This window comes from Balaenoptera acutorostrata, chromosome 20, assembly GCF_949987535.1.
Source record: "Balaenoptera acutorostrata chromosome 20, mBalAcu1.1, whole genome shotgun sequence".
Taxonomy (NCBI): domain Eukaryota; kingdom Metazoa; phylum Chordata; class Mammalia; order Artiodactyla; family Balaenopteridae; genus Balaenoptera; species Balaenoptera acutorostrata.
Window position 1 is genome coordinate 43,711,423 of NC_080083.1, and position 20,272 is coordinate 43,731,694.

General features: G+C 39.3%; 2 protein-coding genes and 1 long non-coding RNA gene across 11 annotated transcripts in view; 2 read left to right on the forward strand and 1 right to left on the reverse strand.

The window, feature by feature from the left end:
• LOC103012871 (uncharacterized) lies at window positions 1-19,246 on the reverse strand. Of its 3 annotated transcripts, none has more exons than XR_009006406.1 (5): window positions 19,149-19,246; window positions 13,609-13,701; window positions 6,433-6,539; window positions 5,375-5,527; window positions 1-88 (listed from the first exon to the last, which is right to left on the reverse strand). It is a non-coding gene; the product is annotated as an uncharacterized LOC103012871 (long non-coding RNA). The 3 variants fall into 3 exon arrangements; XR_009006407.1 differs by lacking the exon at window positions 19,149-19,246 and adding an exon at window positions 18,697-18,716; XR_450590.3 differs by lacking the exon at window positions 5,375-5,527 and having other exon boundaries at window positions 3-88.
• Window positions 5,269-12,789, forward strand: KRT222 (keratin 222). Of its 3 annotated transcripts, none has more exons than XM_007177604.2 (6): window positions 5,269-5,414; window positions 8,734-8,862; window positions 9,597-9,817; window positions 11,418-11,494; window positions 11,669-11,804; window positions 12,216-12,789. In XM_007177604.2, the coding sequence occupies exons 1-6, from the start codon at window positions 5,319-5,321 to the stop codon at window positions 12,442-12,444; spliced, it is 888 nt and encodes a 295-aa protein (XP_007177666.2). In that variant the 5' UTR covers window positions 5,269-5,318; the 3' UTR covers window positions 12,445-12,789. The 3 variants fall into 3 exon arrangements, with proteins under 3 accessions (XP_007177666.2, XP_057392740.1, XP_057392741.1); XM_057536757.1 differs by having other exon boundaries at window positions 11,702-11,804; XM_057536758.1 differs by lacking the exon at window positions 5,269-5,414 and adding an exon at window positions 5,419-5,496.
• Window positions 18,232-20,272, forward strand: part of SMARCE1 (SWI/SNF related, matrix associated, actin dependent regulator of chromatin, subfamily e, member 1) — a 21,167-nt gene continuing 19,126 nt past the window's right edge. Inside the window, exon 1 of one of the 5 annotated variants that reach the window (XM_057536754.1) lies at window positions 18,232-19,295. The gene's annotated coding sequence lies outside the window, so the exon portion shown is untranslated. The remainder of the gene's footprint in view (window positions 19,296-20,272) is intronic. The other 4 variants (XM_007177600.3, XM_057536755.1, XM_007177601.3 and 1 more) reach the window with 4 other exon arrangements.

Below are 20,272 nucleotides of genomic sequence, written 5' to 3' on the forward strand. Positions count from 1 at the left end.
CTGATATTTCCATGCCAGTGGCACACTGAAGCAGCAGGATGGTTCCTAAGCCCTCAAGCAGGGAAGTATGGAAGCGAGAAGCTGGAGGCTGTAAGGGCAAATACAAATTCAAACTAAGAGGCTAAATCTTCCCTGTTGAAATAAGGTGAGACACACACACACACACACACACACACACACACACACATGCTTCCTTTTCTTAGAGCATCTACTTTAGAAACCTTGTAAATATAAATTCTTTCTCTGTCTCTTTGAAATGTAAGTGAATCTTAAAAGTGAAACAAGCCTTTGGCCAGCTTTACAACCTAGGAATATCTTTCTCAGGGACCTGGGAACCATACTTTGGAATGTAAACATCCAAGGAAAATAGCACCCTGTCTCCCAGTTTCTGTGGGAAGGTAGGAGCCTCTCTCCAAAACTACCTCCTATTACAAGAAGTGTAATTTTCCTTCGTATGAAGCCTATTAGTGAACACAGATGGTGACCCCAATTACCAGGTAAAGTTACCAGATGAACTGTGTGTGACAAATGGTGCTGTCAAGTCCTCTTACAGGAGGACTAGTTATGGTTTCTCTTGAGAACTGGGACGTAATGGGCTCTAGAAGGGGAAGATTTCCTTCGGTCTTTGCACTCTCCTAGTGATTCCCAGGATGCGCATCACATTCTTATATAATGCTTATCCAATAGCAAAAGTGTTTTCTTTCTCTACTACCTTTGTGGAGAGAATTTCTGGGTCAGGAGATTTTGTTGTTAATTTTTTCCCCAACAATGCAAATGGGACAAGTGGGAAGAATAGAGACTGACTCAGTGAACCCAAACTTGGACAGATGACATCAAAGATGATATGGGACCCCATAGTCACAACTGCAGAATTTCCCCAAAACTTAGATGCAACGTTTTGGAGAAAAGGCGGGAAGCCCAATTGATGAAATTTAATTACATACCCTGTACAGCATGGGAGCTCAAGATAAAGACTAATTAGTTATAGAAAAATACAGCAACGTATCTGTCCTGTCTATCTGAGTCTATGGACTCAGCTTTGCACCAACTATGGCGAAAACTGGGACTTGCCAATGTTTAACTTTGGGAGCCTTATTTCAGACACGTGTACTAACAACCCATTTCTTCTGGGTGAAGCATAGAGGGAAATGAGCAGGAGGAAGCCTAACATTTGTAACAGTGTTTCTCAAACTTTGCTGCACATTAGACCCACCTGGGGAATTTTTAAAACTCTGATGGGGGCTGAGGGGCGGGACCTGGATGGGGCGGGGCCAAGAGGGGTGGGGCAAGGAGGAAACGGATGCCCAGGCGACATCCTGTGTTGATTAAATCAGAATCTCTGGGAGGGAGACGCGGCCATCAGTAGCTTTTAAAGTTCCCCAAATGAGTTCATTGTGCAGCAAGTTTGAGAAGCAGTGACTTAAAGTGGTCCTTCTTACACTTTAGTGTGCAAACAAATCACCTAGAGATCTTCTTAAGATGCAGATTCCAACCTGGTAGGTCTGGGGCGGGGCCTGAGAGTCTGCTTTCTAACAAGCGCTCACTCTAAGTAACAAGGATTGAAGGGCCTCTATTATGTGCTAAGTGTTTTACTTCTGATTACTTACTAAGAAGCTACCTAGCAGTTATGCTTGATAGAGTAGGCTCTGGAGTCAGACTGCCTGGCTGTGGATCTTGGCTCTGCACTTTATTGGACTTCAGTATCTTCACCTATAAAATGAGGATGATGATAATGGTACCTACCTATGCTCATAGTAGTAATAGTATGAGGAGTGTATCATTAGTCTCATTTTACAAATGAGGAAATTGAAGTTCAAAGAGCATCAGCCCACCTTGCTAGTAACTGGTAGGCAGAGGCTTGACCCCAGATCTTCTCCCTTTAAAGGGTCTGGATTGAATTTAATCTAATTACCCTCCTCTCTTCCTGTTTCTGATCACGGAACCACTCACGTTCTAGTCGCAGAGACTGTGAACCTGTATCATCTCTGCCCTCCCCTCCCCTTCCCTTCATAATCAGTTGCCACTTGCTAAAACTCACTGATTTCACGCATGCTCCCCCTCCTCTATGCCCATGGCATTACTCAAACCCAGTTTCCAATGATCGTCCAGGCAGAACTTCAAAAATAGCTTTACGTTTGTTTCTTTTCGTAAACCCTGGTTCTCTTATTGGTGTCCTTACTCTGAAATCTTCTGCACTACTCCCCAATTAATATGGCCACGTGACTCCTCGTTTCATAAACCAGCAATGATTCTCCATTACCTATCAAGTAAAATCCACACTTTGTAGCCTGCCTTTCTGTGATCTGACCCTGAAACTCCCCTCCGACTTTTTTCTTTCTCTTTCCTCTATAATGCCTCTCCATCTCTTCCCCCCACAATATGCCCCAAAAGGTCACCTCTCCTCTTCAGAACTCTTCCAGCACTTTGTCTGCACCCAGCACACCTCTGTGCAAACAGCAGCCATCTGATAACCGAATGAATGAATGAATGAATGGCCTTCAGTCTTGAATTCTAACTCCAAAGGGTCTGGGGGCCCGCTCTCATGAATGTCCCTAGAGCTTGTGTTCTCAACCACAGCATTTTAGCCATTGTGAGGTATGTTATAATTAATTTGTTTCTATTAATAAAATACATTTTCAAATGATTTACTTTTCTAATAACTAGAGTGGGTTCAAGATGATCCCTATAAGAAGTGCGGGGGTCCCTGCTTATTTGCACTCTGTTATGATTTCTGAAGCATAAAGAACAGTGTGTAACTATAGCTAATGCACTGAGAATTGCATGGATCCTGCAGTTTTATTTATGCCACAGCCTTTAATGGATATTACTGATTTCTTTAATAAAGGACAGTATTTTTTTAAGTAAATTAGCAGTATTTTTCCTTGAAAAGTGACATTTGAGATCTTGAATTAATTAACTTCATTACTCACATGCTTGTAGAATATCTTTCTAAATACTCCTCCTCCCTCTCCCCTCATTAAAAAAAAAAAAAATCTGGCACTATTTCCTTTAATCTAGTACTCATGTGGAATGTTCCAGACATGGAACTCTCATTTGTGTGGGCCAGCAGGGCCCAAACATTAGAGCTGCAGTGTTTAACACAGTAGCCACTAGCCCCATGGTTACTGAGCATTTTAAACGTGGCTCATCCAAATTGAGATGGGCATAAAAATACACACTGGATTTCAAAGACAGTATCAAAAATAAAGGATGTAAAATATCTCATTAATAATTCATATTGAGGGAATTCCCTGGCGGTCCAGTGGTTAGGACTCAGCGCTTTCACTGCTGGGGCCCGGGTTCGATCCCTGGTGGGGGAACTAAGATCCTGCAAGCTGTGCGGCGTGGCCAAAAACAACACAAATTTATATTGATGACATGATATATCTCAGATATATAAAATATAATATTAAAATTCATTTCACTTGTTTCTATCTTTTGATATGACAACTAGAAAGTTTAAATTACATATGTGGTTTGCATTTGTGGCTTGCATTCTATTTCCATCGAAAGCACTGCTATAGGGTAGAAATACCCGAGAGGCTTGTTTCAGATGCAGATTGCCAGGCCTGCCCTCCAGGGAATCTAGTTCAGCTCTCTGTATTTTAGGCCGAGATCAGCAGGAGCTAGATAAAGCAACAACAGTTTGATTCTTTCCTGATTCTCCTCCCACTATCAATGCCTGATTCTCTTCCTATTTCTCATCTGCAATTACCAAAAAGAGAATCAGTTGGTCCTAAATAATCGTAAGTGATGCTCTTCAGTCAGTGCTTTTGGGTCAGGCTACCTCATAGGTCTCTGACCTACAGATTGGTTATCCTTAGGTCAAGTGTCCAGCCCAGGCCAATCCATTGTGACCAGTGGGGAGGGTGGAGGAGGCGTGGGTCAAATGAAACAGAGTACAAGAATGACCTGGAAACTCGCCTCTCAGCAGGGGCTCTGGTCGGCCAGCTTTCTTTGGAGGCAACTGTGGGAATGCCCAGCATAGACTGGACTGGCCAGTAGTGAGTCAATTCAGAAATTAAAAGAGCATGATGCACATTCAAAGGCCCTGTGAGCACTAGAGCCAAAGATTGATTATTTCCTGAACTACACTCCAGACACACTTTCAGCCAAGCCACTCTACAAATAACAACAGTGATAGATCTAATCTCAAAACATTTTGAGTCATATCTAACAACCAGCTTGCCAGGCTAAACAAGGAATTTAGGTGGGGAGAGACATAATGCAGGGGCAGATGGGACAATATTTGGAATACAGCCAAGGAGTCAAAGTTCCAGTCCCAAGGATGCCATTACGTCACCGTACATCCTTGGGAAAGATGCCCTAAGCCCTCCTGCCTCAGGCTTGTCATCTTTCCAGGTTACAAAGTGACAGGGATTGTGACTACTGAATGTAATGACAGCTGTAAAGGTGCTTTTTAAAGTTAGAAGAGCTGCACAAATGTTATATTTACAAGTAGGAGCTGTCATTAACTCTGTTTACTCATGAAGAAGTAACCCCACAATACATCTTACTTCAACGAACACATCCTGCTCAGGGACCATCTGATTGTATTTCTTCAACCTTATTAAAACGGTGGGAATGTTAACTGTCAGCTCTCATACTCTGTTAGCACTTATTTCCAGCCGTAGCTTCATCTGTAATGTACCTTCAGGAATTCACCACAATATATCAAAGCCTGCCGTCAGAACAGCAGCCCACCATGAGCCACGCAGCATGTATTTAAGAGAAATACTGTCAGTCCTGTGGCTGATGACAACTGTCAGCTGAATCTGATGGTAGCTTTTTCCAATAACTGTCAGAATATTCAAGGTTTACAACATATTCTAATGCCCTCCCACAGCATTTCTGTGTAAACTATCCAAATGGTGAGGAAAGCCATAAAAGGAAAGCTTAGTTACCATGTTTTGAGCCCAGATTTATTTCCATGCAATATCTTGGGAAAACGAAATACAATTTTCTTTATGTTATGCCCCGTTTCCTTTCCACAAGCTAAATTAACTTTCCCCCCAAAATGTGCTCAGTTTTAGAGAACCAATTCAAGAATACTGAGACTGTTTTCATTTTTCTGTTACTTTACAGAGAGCCTGACACTTCTGCTAGATCAACAACAACAGGAGAAAAGGGTTTATCAAATATTTGCATAATTGATTAGAAACCCGGGGATATCCGTGGCTTCCGGGAAAAAAAGGAGCTCTGTATCTTTAAGGCTCCATGGAGCTGTCTCTGCGCGCGATGCAGACCGAGCAGGTTCTGCGGCAGAGACTCATCCTATCGATAAGGGTCTGATAGCCAAGGTGGAGGATGGGAAAAGAATGGAGCTGTCCCAGCTACTCAATGAGATCAGGGCAAACTATGAAAAGCTCCTCACCAGAAATCAGATAGAGACCGTGCTCTCAACAAGGATCCAGGTAATGATTTCATACAGACAGGCATCTTCCAGGATAAGGAGACAATCCATGTCTATCCAATTCCTGTCCCGGCCTCTCTGAGGTACAGTATTTCCTTTTCAATGCAGCATATACTGGGGAAGGAATTTAGGTTTTACTGCAAAGTGACTGGGACTACAGGGGGAAAGGCTGTGATTATTACTGTTAAATAACCATTAAATGAATGTTGATTGATACATTTGATTTTTATATAAATCATGAGGCTACTATCATTAACAAAACATGTAATCAACATACAATAAAATGGTGCACTCTAATCTCTTTTAGACATCCTACAGGAAGGAACATTTCAGATACCCTTCGAAGCTATTATGGAGTTATTTATAGAGATAATATAAATAACATCTTTAAAATGACAAGCTTTATAGTAAGATGATTTATTAGCTTCCACACTTTGCAAGATAAAGCTAAGTAAAATATTTCTAAAAGGTTTCTATCATTTTTTAATGAGTTCAATTTTGTACCAGATTGTTATAAATAGAAATCATCTGAGTATGTGAACATGGCATTCAGAAACAATGATATAAATTGGGACAATCAAAATTCCCCAAATCGAAAATGACTTTCTACTTCAATTACAGGTTTTTGCTTTTGTACTAAAAGATGAGAAATGTTTATTTCTAATACTAAGCATGCTATATTTAAGTATTTTTTAAAAAGAGAGTCAATTTAAATAAGAGCTAAATCCTAATTTCATAGACTTACTTTGTTTTAAAGTGACAATCACCTTTAGCAATAAATTAAGGTCTCATCTCTAAACAAATGAATAAACAACTCTTTTAGAAACAAAGATTCAGAAATTCAGGGATTTTTTTTTTTTTTTTTTTTTTAGTTTACCTATCATATCTGAGTACAAGTTCTATTCCAAGCACCCAAACACAGCAAAGAGTTTACTTAAGAACATACCCAAAAGGGAAAAAATATTGCTGGGAAATCATAGGACATTACTGCATGCAATTCATTTTTAGTAACAACATACATTTAACTTCTGGGTAACATTTTCGGTCTTCATAAAGAATTATCAGCATCGTAGATGAAGCAAATTCACTGGAATATTTGATTTAAGTGTTGGAATAGTTCACTCACCTTTTACAAAGAGAAGAAAACAATTAACAAATGACAATCTCTAAAAATTATAAGCCAAATAAACATTTTATTTTGTAATAATAGAAATACAAGTTATTTAGTTTACAAGTCATTATGCTGAAATGAATAAAGTGAAAAAGCAAGACTACAGTAAGTTTTGTTCCATCTTCTTAACATAAAACTACTTCAGGGGATTTTTTTTCAAAGAATTTAGAAAGTCAACTGGAATAAATTCAAGGAAGCCTGATTACTTAATTATTACAAAATAAACATAAGCTATTTTAGTTATTTACTGCTGTATAACAAACCACTCCAGAACTTGGTGGATTAAAACAATTGTATTGTCTTTCATGATGCTGTGGGTTGACTGGGTTCAGTGGGGGTTATTCTTCTGCTGCACATGACATTGGCTAGGACTTCAGTCATCTTGGGGCAAAACTAGGTTGGGACATCCAAGGTGGCTCACTCCTGTGTCTGGCACCTTGGCAGGGCATTTCTGGAAGGCTGGCTCAGCTGAGACAACTGGGCCTGTTTCTCTCCATCTGGCCTCTCTACACGACCTCTCCAACAGGGTATCCAGATCTCTTACATGTTGGCCCAGAGCTCCCAAAATCATAGGAGTGGAAGTCATCAGGGCTTCCTAAGGCTTAGGCCTAGAACTGGCACTTCAGCTATATTTTACTGACTAAAACAAGACACAGGTTATCCCAGATTCAGTGTGGAAGAGGACCAAACAAGGACATGAATGTGGGGAGGTGTGATTCATTGGGAGCCATCTTCAGAATCTAGCTACCACACAAGCCTAGCTGCCAGCTCCTCACTCAACGTCCAAGAGACCAGCATTTTTATGCTCTTCTATTTCCAAAATTCTTGTCATCCTTTTTTGTAGTTGCTCTGATATGTGTTGCTGCTTGGCTTTGCCAACTTAACACTAAGAATAAGTGATACATAAACCAAAAGAAATGAATGAATTTTGTTGTCTAATACCTTGAGCTAAACTTTATTGACTTTCATTTAATCCAATATTTCCTTTAAAAAAAAATCTATTGTACCACCAAATTAAATTTTTTACATTTTAAAATGCATTTTTATATGCACATTAAGAAGTTCTAATTTTTGCTTCAAAATACTGCAATCAATTCCATACATTGCTCCTACTGCACTTGGAGCCAAATGTTGAGAATTCTGTCAAAAGATACTTTCATTTAATCCCAACATCAGCATAAGAACACTTAAAGCTGAATATAAAATAATCCACTTGTTATTTAATATAAGAACATTTAGAAAAGTCTTTAAAGAAGTCATTTCTGCTACCACCTTGGATATCCAGAATTAAAATTAACATGCCTTCTAAAAAAGGTAAATCAACAATGGGTTCTCTTAATACAGAAGTCTATTATAGAATCTCTAATGCCTATGATAACTTAACTCTCTACATGATTCATAATATACTTTCTAGCAGTATTGTAAATTATCCTGTAAATTATTGTAACATATCCTGTCCATATACCCAGTCCCAGAGATGATCGATTTAGGATATATAGCTGTTTATCTGCTTTTATGAAGCAGCCTACAAGAAAATATGGGGGGGTGGGTAGTAGCTAATTTTCTATCTTTCTTCCTTAATGATGCCATAAACAATAGAAACTTAAGAATCAGAGGTCTCAGGACTTCCCTGGCAGTCCAGTGGTTAAGATTTCGCCTTCCAATTCATGGGGTGCGGGTTCAATCCCTGGTTGGGGAGCTAAGATCCCACATGCCTTGCGGCCAAAAAACCAAAACATAAACCAGAAGCAATATTGTAACAAATTCAATAAAGACTTTAAAAAAATTGTCCACATCAAAAAATTAAAAAAAAAAAAAAGAATCAGAGGTCTCAAACTTAGGTCCTGCAAACTTACTTCTCATTAAATGTATTTTTCTACATTTCATAGACTGTCATGGTAGGAAAAGAATTTTGAGGTTCATTTTACATCCTAGAAAACTGAGGCTGAGAGTGCAATTGACTCACTCATGAATTTAATTAATTAGTAACTGAGCACCAAGCAGAACACACATTGGTAAATTAAAAATTTAAAGAAAAAAACTATTCGATTCCTATACTATTTTTCTATAACTGCTTTTAAATGTCTCATTTTCAAGAGTGCTTTTTTTGTTGTTGTTATTGTTATTGTTGTTGTTGGCTTTCTTCTAGTTGGAGGAAGATCTAAGCAAAAAAATGGACAAAGATGAAGAGGCTTTAAAGGCGGCTCAAGCAGAACTCAAGGAAGCCCGACGCCAGTGGCATCACCTACAAGTGGAAATTGAATCTCTCCATGCTGTGGTGAGAATAATCTCAAAAGCAACTGGCCCACTGAATCCCCAGATGTTATCTGATTAAGAGAGGGAAAGGAATAATGTCCATTACTGGCCAGTGAGAAACTAAAAATCAGACCACTGACTTCCATCCATGGACCTAGTTCAACTACCTCCCTGCCTCCATCATGGCAATAACTACTATCAATTCACTCAAGGTTTATTCACACCTTTAAAAATGAAATAACCCTCGCGTATCACCCTGGGGTTCTCTAATTGTTAGAGTAGGGGAATAGAGCCTTTGTCATTATCCAAAGTCATAACAGTGGGGAATCTTTTATCCATACCACTGAGAATTCTAATAGAAAAATATTTAAACACTTTCTGAAAATGCCTTTTATAAACAGTCTGCTCTGGCTTTGATATTTAATATTCTATATTTTTCAATATTTAAGAAATCGAATAAATTAGGGTGATAATAAACTAATCACACTGCAGATTTTTTTTTTTTTTTTTGGCCATAAGAATTATCACAGGATTCGTTTGAAATAGTAAGCTCTCTAGTTGTAAGTAGAAAATACAACTTTTTAAAATTTGGGTCATACCTAAAGCTGTAAGGAAACACCTCTTGCATAAGGGCTATACAATTATTGCAACCTTTTTAAGAAAGAAGAGAACTCCATAGAACAAAGACATTGCAAATCAGATTTCAGAAACACAGTTAGTTTCCCTGATTCACTGATGAAGATCTGTATAAAACAGGAAAGGGGCCTTGAAAACTCCCTACACGCCAGTGAACAACATTACCAGATGCAGCTGCAAGACCTAGAGGCAGTGATTGAAGGACTAGAAAAAGAGCTACAGGAAGTAAGGCGCGGCATTGAAAAGCAGCTTCAAGAGCATGAGATGCTCCTCAACACGAAGATGAGGCTAGAACAAGAAATCGCAACTTATCGCCGCCTCCTGGAAAAGGAAGAAATCAGGTACCTAATTCCATATAGTGAATGACCAGAAATACAGAGCCACTTATGTCACTGAGATAGAGAAATTAAATCTAAAACCCATCATCACCAAGGCATGCTCACGGAGTTCCTACCACAAAACAGGATTAGTAGGCACTGCAAAAAATATGCGGAAGAACTGTTTCCAGCCTCCCAAAATTATGAACAGACTAGCCAAAGTCAGGGACATTAGCTACAACAAAGAGCACAGCAAGCCTAGAACGAAATGTAAACAATTCTCCATCGCTACAAAAATGACCTTCCTTAACTTTCTCACTTTCCTTGCCATTCACCCCTTTTAGAATTAGTCAGTGCCTTCTATGGACCACCCACAAAGAAAGTTTGAAAAATTCACACATTACCACATTCCCCCTCCCACAAGGGCCCGCTCCCAACACACATCAAACACCAAAATAATAATAATAATAACCATTATTATAACCATAATAATAATAATAATGTTATTATTATTATTATAGTACAACCATGGAAAGCAATGTTGTTCTGAGTACATGATTTGAAAGATTTCCAGATATACTGGTAATGAAAGGTATCAAAAGAGGAATTCTTATTAATTCACAAAATTTCATAATCTGCAATCACTTATAAGGTCATATGGCTTTGAGCACAACACAATGTACAATTTTCCATGTTCCCATAAAAAGAAAACCTTTATTCCTGCTTACTTCAGAATTCTGATTCCTCTGTAAAACTGGATGAAACTACTTTCACCTATAATAAGTCTCGACATTTACTAAATCTTTGAAAAACATAAATTGAATTAAAAATATGCCACCTAGTAGCTAAGTGATGCTGGGAAAGTTACTGAATCTCTCTGTTCCTCAGTCTTCTCATCTATAAAATGGGAATAATATTGCCTACCTAAAAATTGCTGAGGAGTAAATGAATTAATGTTTGTAAAGTGCTTAAAACAGTGCTATGTAAATATATATATAGCTATATACATATAATTTATTCATTATGAAATAAAATGGTTGTAAATTTTATTTAATGCCTAATCATTCAAGATGTTGACAAAGTGGTCTTTAACATTCCTTTAATACAATTTTAAAAATTTTATTATGCTATATTTAAGATACACAGGTATCTTAAATTTATTTAAGATACATATACAAAGTATCAAGAAAAATATAATGAACTCCCATGTTTAAGAAGTGAAACATTTACAGTGTTATTGAAGTCCCCCCCAATCCCCACCCCCAGCACCTAAGCCACACCCCCACCAATCTCATTCTCCTCCCTCAGTCTAACCTGGCTCCCAGATCTGATGCTTATGTCTCATTAGTCTCATTATATATCCCTAAGCAAAATGTAAAATTGTTTTGCATGTTTTTTAACCTTGATAAAATTAGCTACAATGTATCTTTCTTTCCCCACTCAATGTTATACTTGGGAGTTTGTTCCCTACAGATAGAGTATACCCTTAGTTCACTAATTTTCACTGCTAAGTAGTATTTCCTTTGTATGACTATACTACAATTTATCCATTCTCTTATTTGTGAGCATTTGTTTCAATTACATGCTAATACAATGTTGCTCCTATAATTCTTTCCAATTTCAGATATTATGGTTGCATCCAAGGTGGGAAAAAAGAACAAAAACCTACCACAAGTAGAGTTGGTTTTGTTTTACCTTCAGGTGAGTTTCTGATATAAGTTAACTAACTTAAAAAGTGAAGTGCCGTTTATAGGGATTATAAATACTCTAAAGTAGCAAAAACAAGCAATATTTGAATAAAGTTTGACATACAAATTGACTGTGAATAGTACTTCAACATTGCAATTTAATATTTCATAAATAATATTTTCACAGCCATTATAAATGAAATATCTTTTTCAACAAAAGTCCCACAGAAGTATGAGGACGAAAAAGTGGAAACAGTGACCAAACAAGCAATATTAAATGGAAATGTCGTGAAAGAAAGCACTGAAGCTCATGGTACTATTCAGTAAGTAAAAAATTTTGACTAACAGTGAACATATGCCGAAAAAATTAACTTCAATTGAGTAATCTCAGTAATCTTTGAATGTTTCCAAACATAATTTTATATATTGTACTTTTTAACCTGACATGAATAAATATACATAAACAAAAACTCAGATGAAGTACTCTATCCTTAATTGACCATTTTTCCAAAAATATAACCAAAACAAGAGAATTCCATAGAATCAGTCAGAAATTTTATTCATGATGTTTAAAGAATATAAATAATAAATGCCACAATGTAAATTATAAATTATAATTTAAAATGTAAATATAAATTACATTTCTTGATTTATTTTTCATATATAATACGTATTACATGTTTTTTACTATAGCCATACTTCTTCATATAGAAAGATTTATTTTATCATTTCAGGACAGAGAAAGTGGATGAAGTTATTAAAGAATGGGAAGGTTCCTTCTTTAAAGATAACCCTCGATTAAGGAAAAAATCTGTTTCTCTTCGATTTGATCTTCATTTAGCAGCCACTGATGAAGGGTGTTTACAGACTAAGCAGGATAATCTACCAGATATAGAAGTCAGGCTTATCATGAGAAGATCATGCAGTATCCCCTCTATCAAACCTCCATCAGCAGCTAATTAATCCAAAGACAGTATTTGACTTGATGTGAAAATTACATTAGGTTGGACCAAGGTAGGACTGCTGACCACCTTCTGTCCCAAAATGTAAGTTACTAAGTATGTATGTTATGACCAATGTATGACTCTTCAGAAAAAAAAAAGGGGGGGGGGGACAAAATGTCTCTGAATCTAATTATAGGTGTATTTTTTGGACAGAGGGAGCTTAAAATCAGAAATTTAGTACAGTTTCTATTTTATTCTCCAAATAGTCTTCTTTTTCCCTTGAAATTTTTATCAGAGACGGTAAGCATTAAGATGGTTTAGTTAAGCGTTTGAAATTTCACTCAGTGGCTGAACATTCTAAGGAAAAGGGAATAGTGTGTTTAAATATGATTGTATTATGTTAAGAACCACACTGAGTTATTCATCATTATTCCATGACTGGTTATATCTAAAAAGATTTTTCTACTTAAAAAAAGAAAGCAATTATAAATGAACCTTTAAAGAGGACTATTCACTTAACCAAATGTTTTCCTTTTGAGATAATTATTTGCACAGGTAGAAAAATAACAGTTATTTTCTGCAAGATGTTTTGAGCAAACTATAGAACACACCCCAGGGCTAATTTGATGATTAAATTAATCTTCATCTGAAAGTTTTTTGTAATCATTATCTGATTTCCAGAGAGTTAACTTTATTCTAAGAACTTTAAAGTTTGTGTCCTCCCCCACAAAAAAATCAAAAGTCCAGACGCACAAAAAGAACATGAAAGCTAGTTACTCCAATTACTAGAACAGTTAATCCAACCTCTCACCATCCCAACTTTTCCATCTGTAAAGTTAAATGTGATTAATTTGAGTCTCCGATGCAAGCATTAAAGATACTATATAAAGTATTATAAATATTTCTTGCGAACATTTATGTGAATTAAGATAACAGGATTGTTATCTAAGCTAAGAGTATTTGCAGGATTTATGTTTTTAAATTGTTCAAACTCTAATAAATATGGATAGAAAATATATTTGTGAATAAGTCAAGTATTGTTGCAAAGTTTTTTAAACAACCTAATTTGTTTAATACAGGTATATTTAAAGACCTTAAATAATAAATACCTGTTTTAAAACATTAGAAATTTATAGGTTACCAATTTTTTTCTAAGCAGAAAAAAACACTGAGTACAACTCACCATACTTTTTTCCCAGCTAAAGGATCATCTAAGGGCTACAGCTGTTAGCATATTAATACAGCCTTTACAACTCTCTCCTTCGCTCTCTTCTTTCTTTCAACCAAAAAAAAAAAAAAAAGTATATTTTAACCAGAAGAAAATTATGTTAAATAATCTTTAACATAATACAGGGAATCACATTTAAATTTTCTTTCGATTACTTCAGATTTCTTTTAGCCTGGCTTATTCTGTTTAGTGAAAGGGATGATTTTGTTTTGTCAAGGATACAACAGCATGTTAAGTGCTTATTCTTGCATAAGCATCTGACCTAAAATACATCTTACACATAAAAATGTTTTCATTCAATATTAGTTAAATGCTACTAACTTTATTAAAGCTTTGGAAATACCATCATAGAAGCTATTGTACTAAAGTTACTGTACTAAGTAACAGTATCATAAATAAATATATCTAGTGTAATCTATATGCAGTGTCGAAAACTTAGTACTGGGCATCATGAATGTAACTGCTTGTTATAGTAATTCCACTATGCAGCTATTGTGTGTATTACATGTACATTTTAAAATACAGTACTTGAATTTATAACATAGTTTTATTTGCTTTGGGGCATTTTAAATTGGGATATGAATTTACCAAAGTAAATGATACCACTACAATAAAAAAAAAAAATTGAAACATGAACTACAAACCTGCATTGTATTTGAGTTTGATACATTGTTTTGAGTTTAATTGTTCCAATATTGTTAGCTCAATTGGGGGATGAAGAAAACTGTAACCAAGGTGCACAAAAGCACAATTTTTATACTTTTTTTAACAACAGAAAAATTAAGAAGAGTATATTCTAATAAACGGTAATATTCTAATTAAAAAACAAAAATAATCCCATGATCCTGGGAAAAGTATAATAACAGCAGCCACCACTTGCAGAGTGCTGACTCTGCTCCTGGCCCTGTACTCAGCATCTTCGTACACAATCTCTAATTCTTACAACAATCCCACAGATGAATAATATTATCCTCACTTGATGGATGAATAGAAATTAATATTCTTCAATCTCTCTGAAATGGTTCAAATGCACCCTTCCATAACAAAATACAAAAGTAAATAATAATTCCAGTTACCAACAATTGCAGGATATCAGCCCTGGGACTGTCAGTAATGGCCCATGTAACCAGGAAGGAATCACTTAAATTCCCAAGGCCTCAATCTTTACACCTGAACATTAAGAGAAAGATGGTGCTTGATCAGAACTCTTACCCTGCTTACCTCACAGAAATGTTTGAAATAATATACAGGTGAAAATATTTGGCAAAACACTACTCAAATATACAGTACTATTTGGATGAAAATGGTCACTGGGAGAGAAGAATTTGTGAGGACAATTATAGCTGACGATAAGTAATAGTTCAAACACAACAGGTAAAGAGAATTTTTTAAATTCTTCAATTACTGCCAGAAGAGTTATTCTTTCCCAGTGAGTTACCCAATTTGAACTGTTCTACCATGATAGTTTAAAGTACAAAATATTCTCCAAAGTAAAAAAAACAAAACAAAAAAAGTTTAAAATAATTTGAAAGTTTCCAATGGAATCATGTTATGGTACCTGGGACAAAAAATAAACTTCAGTTAAATAATATGCATACACACATTACTCAAATTAGCAACACATGAAATGAGAGGACAGTCTGTGCACAGGGTAGAATTTGGTTCTACATTTATAAATTATGGCCATCATGTACACATAGATTGCCAACATTCACGGGCATACTACAAAGAAACATTTTGAAATAAGGTGTATGTGCAAACCAGTTCAAGCCTTTTCTAGTTTCCCTCACCCACTTAGACCCTAGACCAGGATTGGCGAACTTTGTAAAAGCCCACATAGCAATTATTTTAGGTTTTTCGCGCCATACAATCCCTGTAGCAACTATACGACTCTGCCCTTATAGCTGAAAGCAGCTGTTACATAAATAATATGTAAATAAGTGGGCATGGCTGTGTCCTAATAAAACTACAAAAACAGGAGGCAGCCCAGTTCTGGCCTGCACCTGCAGTTTGCTGTCACCTGCCCTGGACCCTCAAATAAGGCCTGTGGATGACAGACCACACCCCAGGTTCTCCAGGACCATTCTGTTTTCAAACACTTTCATCCTTTTCCACACCATGTGTCAAAGTTCATGTCCCAAATCCCCAAGTATTTTGAAGGTAATGCAGAAGGCTGTAAAAACAAACCATACTTTGTCGAAGTCTACAAAACATCGTGAATCACTCAGACCTGGAAATCTTCTGGGCTTCAATATTTCACAATTTCTAGTGATAGCAACTGAATAGCCATAACTTCTGCCTTCACAGAAACGGCTGAGAAAACTAGCTTATTTCACCATTTTTCCTATAGCCAGAATTTTTTTTTTTTAATATCCAGACTTTATAAGCTATTTGGCTCAGACAGAGTTCTGTTCTCCCTTTCCCTATTTTAAGGGGGGAAAAAATCCATTGAAAAAAAGCTTCATTAGAACAAACTACAGACAAATTGCATGGTTCAGTGTTTGGTTCAAAATCTTTTTTGAGTCACAGAACTCTTTGAAAATCTGTTAAACTCCAAACCCTCTATCTGGGGGTTAAAAAAAAAAGCATCTAAAAATTGTGTACAATTTTAAAGCATTATAAAGGAATAAACCTCCTAGAACCAATTCACACAGACTACTAGGTGTCCAAGGACTATGGGTTTTTCCTTGTTCTCTCCCATTTTCTCCTCTTTCTTCCTTCCTTCCCAGTCATGGTTCTCATTCTACCCCTAATTGTCTCCCTCCCAGCTTCTTCCCACAGTACTATAGAAAGAAATCAAAGAGACCTGGGCTTCAATCCCAGCTTAATCACTTACTAGTTTTGACTTCCCTGCTTGGAGGAGGAGGGAAGAAGAATCTCAAGGAAGTATGAGCAGTGTCAGAGAGGAAAGCAGGCCAAGTTCCTGAATCTTGCTGCCAGAAAGAAAACTAAACTACTTGGTCCTAAGACTATCACTGTGGTTTTACCATAAGGCGCCTGCGAGGGCTCCCAACGACTTCACAGTTACATATAGCTGAACAGTCATGTTAATGATGCATACCATGTTTTCCAGGAATAATCACCATTCCAAAAGTCTGTTCTGCAATTCCCATAAATATCCCTGCCCATGCAAGATCATATGTCCTGATGTTTGCTCGGGGAAGAATCAACAGCAACTCAGTGTAAGTTGAATCCACTCTTTGGTCTTAATCACTAGGGCTTTCTCTCTTATATCTTGCCTATATTCCTCCTTTCTTAATTTTGCAAATCTTCGGAGCACAGAAGGAGCCAAAGGGAAGAAAATGAGATAGCCATTCATTTATTCACTCCACAAACATGAGCACCTGAATGGGCACTATGCCAGATGTCGAAAGCCCCCCCACCCCCACCCTCCACCCCCCCCCACCCCCGCTCAAGGAGCTTTCATCCTGATGGGAAGAAAAAGACAACAAAATAAGCACATAACAAATAGAGTATGTTAGGTGGTGATAAGTACTGTAGAAAAAAACAAAGCACAAACCCTGAATAGAATGGAGGTTGGGAATGAGATGCAGTTTCAAATAGGTCAGGAAAAACCTACTGAGAAGGTGACATCTGAGTAAAGACCAAGAGGTGAGAATGTGTATCGATGTCACTGCTCCTCCGAGATCCCCTCCTTTCCTTTTCCACCATTTTTGTGCCACTCTGTTCGCACTACAGTGTGCTTTGTTCCTAACACCCAGCACCTTCAGCTTTTCTGCAGAAGACTGCCTAGGGATGACACAACCCAGCACCCGCCCCGGCACTGCACTTGCCCAGTCCCCCACCATGAAAGCCAGAGAAAGAAGGTACTGGGCTTCCCTGCTGAGGCATTCGTGTATCTTACATTAATCCATGTCTCTGATGCATATATATATATATAGCTTTTTTTTTTTTCCTTTTTTTTTGATCCTCTACGTGGCTTGCAGGATCTTAGTTCCCCGACCAGGGATGAACCCGGGCCCCCTGCAGTGGAAGCACGGAATCCTAACCACTGGACTGCCAGGAAATTCCATGATGCTTATATATTTTAAAAAAGCAATTTCGTGTACATTATCTCAAGCACCACTCAGGCGCCCCGTTATCCTTTGATGACCTCCTTTTTAGTCTTTCCCTTTAACATGCTCTTCAACTTCACTAATCTCTAATCATGAGTATAGAAATATTGGAGGTGTAAGAACTGGACAGTGGGTTCAGCTGGACAGCTTTGCTGACTTCTAGAGATGCCCTAGCCCCTGCTGGCACACCCAGGATGATGGCTAAGGGCAGCAGGAGAATTCAATCAGTCACCCTAAATGTCAACACTGTTTTCAAGTAATTTCAGATCCTTCTCGCTCCACAGTGTCCCACATCGGTCAGGTGTTTATATATCCAAGGAGAAGCTACTATCTAGTAAACCAACGTAGTCATGATTTAGTGGAAAGAGCCCCGGACTAGACCAGAACCTGCCTCAATACACATTTATTGAGCATCTAACAACGGGTCAAGCCCTTACTGGGCACGGGCGATACGAAGAGGACCAATGCAGATGACTGAACCTTTGCTTTTATAGCTCTCATATTGCATTGAAAATGACAAACACAGTCCGATATCAGGTAAAGACCATAATAAAGTTATCAAAGAATCTTGGGAGTTCAGAGGAAGGATTAAGGGGAAGAAGGGGAAAGTTCCAGGAGGGTATCACAAACAATTTGAGCTGGATCCGGAAGGACAGATGAGTTTAAGCTGAAAAGTGAAGGACAGTCGTTCCCGGTGGAGAGAACCGAATGAGCCAAGGCGCGCTGGGACAGAGACCGTTGCCCGGCGCTGCAAGAGCACACAACCTGGGGCAAGGGGATTAACATCTCCGGCCCTTGGCTCAGAAACCTGTGGCAATTACACTAGCCTCGCGCTTGGGAAAACTGGAAAGGTCCGTGCTGCTTTCGCCAAGGCTCCTGCCCGGCCGTTAAGGCAGGAAGCCCTGGGAGGCGCGCGGGAGGGCAGAAACTGCGAACCGCGCGCTCCACGCCTCCATCCTCAGCTTACCGAAGTATACACTCCAGCTCCCAGGGAAAGAGCAAAGAAAAAGACCGGAAGGAAAGAAAAAAAAAAAAAAAAACCCTCGGAGGCGGGGAAGTGCGCGGCCTGAGTCCGGCCGGAGTGGCACGCGGGCCTCGTGGCCACAGTGGTTCCGGGGCTACCTGCCGGCGCGCTTCCCGCTGCCTTCCGGCCCCGCGCGGGGAAGCTGAGGCCGCGCTTCCACCTCCCCTCGGCGCAGCCTCGCACCTCCCGCCGCGTCACCCGTTGTTGCTCCCGCTCCTCAACGGCCGCGGGGTTTGGGCCTACCCAGCGGTCGGGCCACCTCCGCCCTCTCCGCCGTGACGAATCGGCGCCCGGCTGGCAAATTACCCAAATTCGGGGAGTTCTGAGAAACGTATGGGGCCTGAAAAAATCCTTGATTGTACTAAGCACCACCGCGTCCCCACTAGAAGACTTACTTTTCTAAAGAGGGTCGGTTGGGGCCTTGAAAGGAATTAAGAAGAGTGTTGAAAGTGCGAGCGCGGAAGCTCCGGACGCGAGGGGCGGGGCGTGCGCGGGACAAAGGGAAGCGAGGCCGGAGCTGCGGGCGTTTTTTCTGCCCGCGGGTGAGTGTTTCCGACTGGGCTCGACTGGGTCGGGAGGGTGGCGAGGCGTGGGGTCCCGGCTTGGCCCGATCCCGAGTCCCCGGGGGTTGCTGGGGTTCAGGCTTGGCCGCGGCGCCAGAGCCGGGGGCCAGTTGCGGCCTCTCTGAGGCCTAGCGGAGCGGAGGGTGGGGAGGGAGTGCCAGCTGGGGCTCCTCCTGGGCGGCCAGATGTGCCCCTTCCACTAACCCCGCGGAATTGGTCAGAGCACCTCTGCATACTCCTCTTTAGTAGAGTCGCTGGGAAAGTGCATCCTTCGCACAAACCTAAAGGAAACGACCTCAGAGGAAGCCCTTGGGGCAAGCCAAGCCCGTGGTCCTCACCCCCGGGAAGGTGGTTTCCCCTCGGTTCAGGCAGCGACCTGAGCACTCGTGGTGTGGCTTAGAGTGAAGAGCGGAAGCTCGGAAACAGTTTGACCTGGGTTTGAAACCCAACTCTGGCACTTCCTGGCTATGTGTCTTTAGACAAGTTACTTACACTCGCCGAGACTCCCTTTTTTCTCTGTAAAATGGGAGTAGCAGTACACATCTCGTTGGTAGTTGTGACTGTTAAACCAGATGGTGTAAGTAGTAAGCCTGTCCCGTATAAGGTAGTCAACAGATACTTCAGGATTTTATGCCAGGCACCGGGCATGCATCCGGTGGTGGACAAATGTACAAGGTCGCTCTTGGAATTTATAGTATAGCAAAGGAGATCAGTAATTTTAAAGTATTAGCAATAAAGTGTGACATATCAGGGAGCTTGTGGCAGTTATGTCAGGGCTCCCCCCAGCAAGGCCTAGTGGATGTTGACAGCCTACCTGAACTTGAGCAGGAAGGAAATCTGCACCAGACTCTGGTTTCTTGCCTGTTCCTTAAGGAGAGAGGGAGAGACCCAGGTTGGGCCATTGAGAAAATAAACGATTTCGTTCTGCACCAGGCCTCTTATTCATAATGCTCCAG

Bases quoted from the DNA above. Each gene is read 5' to 3' on its own strand.
- KRT222 (XM_007177604.2), top strand. From the start codon at position 5,319: ATGGAGCTGTCCCAGCTACTCAATGAGATCAGGGCAAACTATGAAAAG. The intron at 5,415-8,733 runs GTAATGATTTCA...GCTTTCTTCTAG, and splicing joins TGCTCTCAACAAGGATCCAG to TTGGAGGAAGATCTAAGCAA. The intron at 9,818-11,417 runs GTACCTAATTCC...TTCCAATTTCAG, and splicing joins CTGGAAAAGGAAGAAATCAG to ATATTATGGTTGCATCCAAG.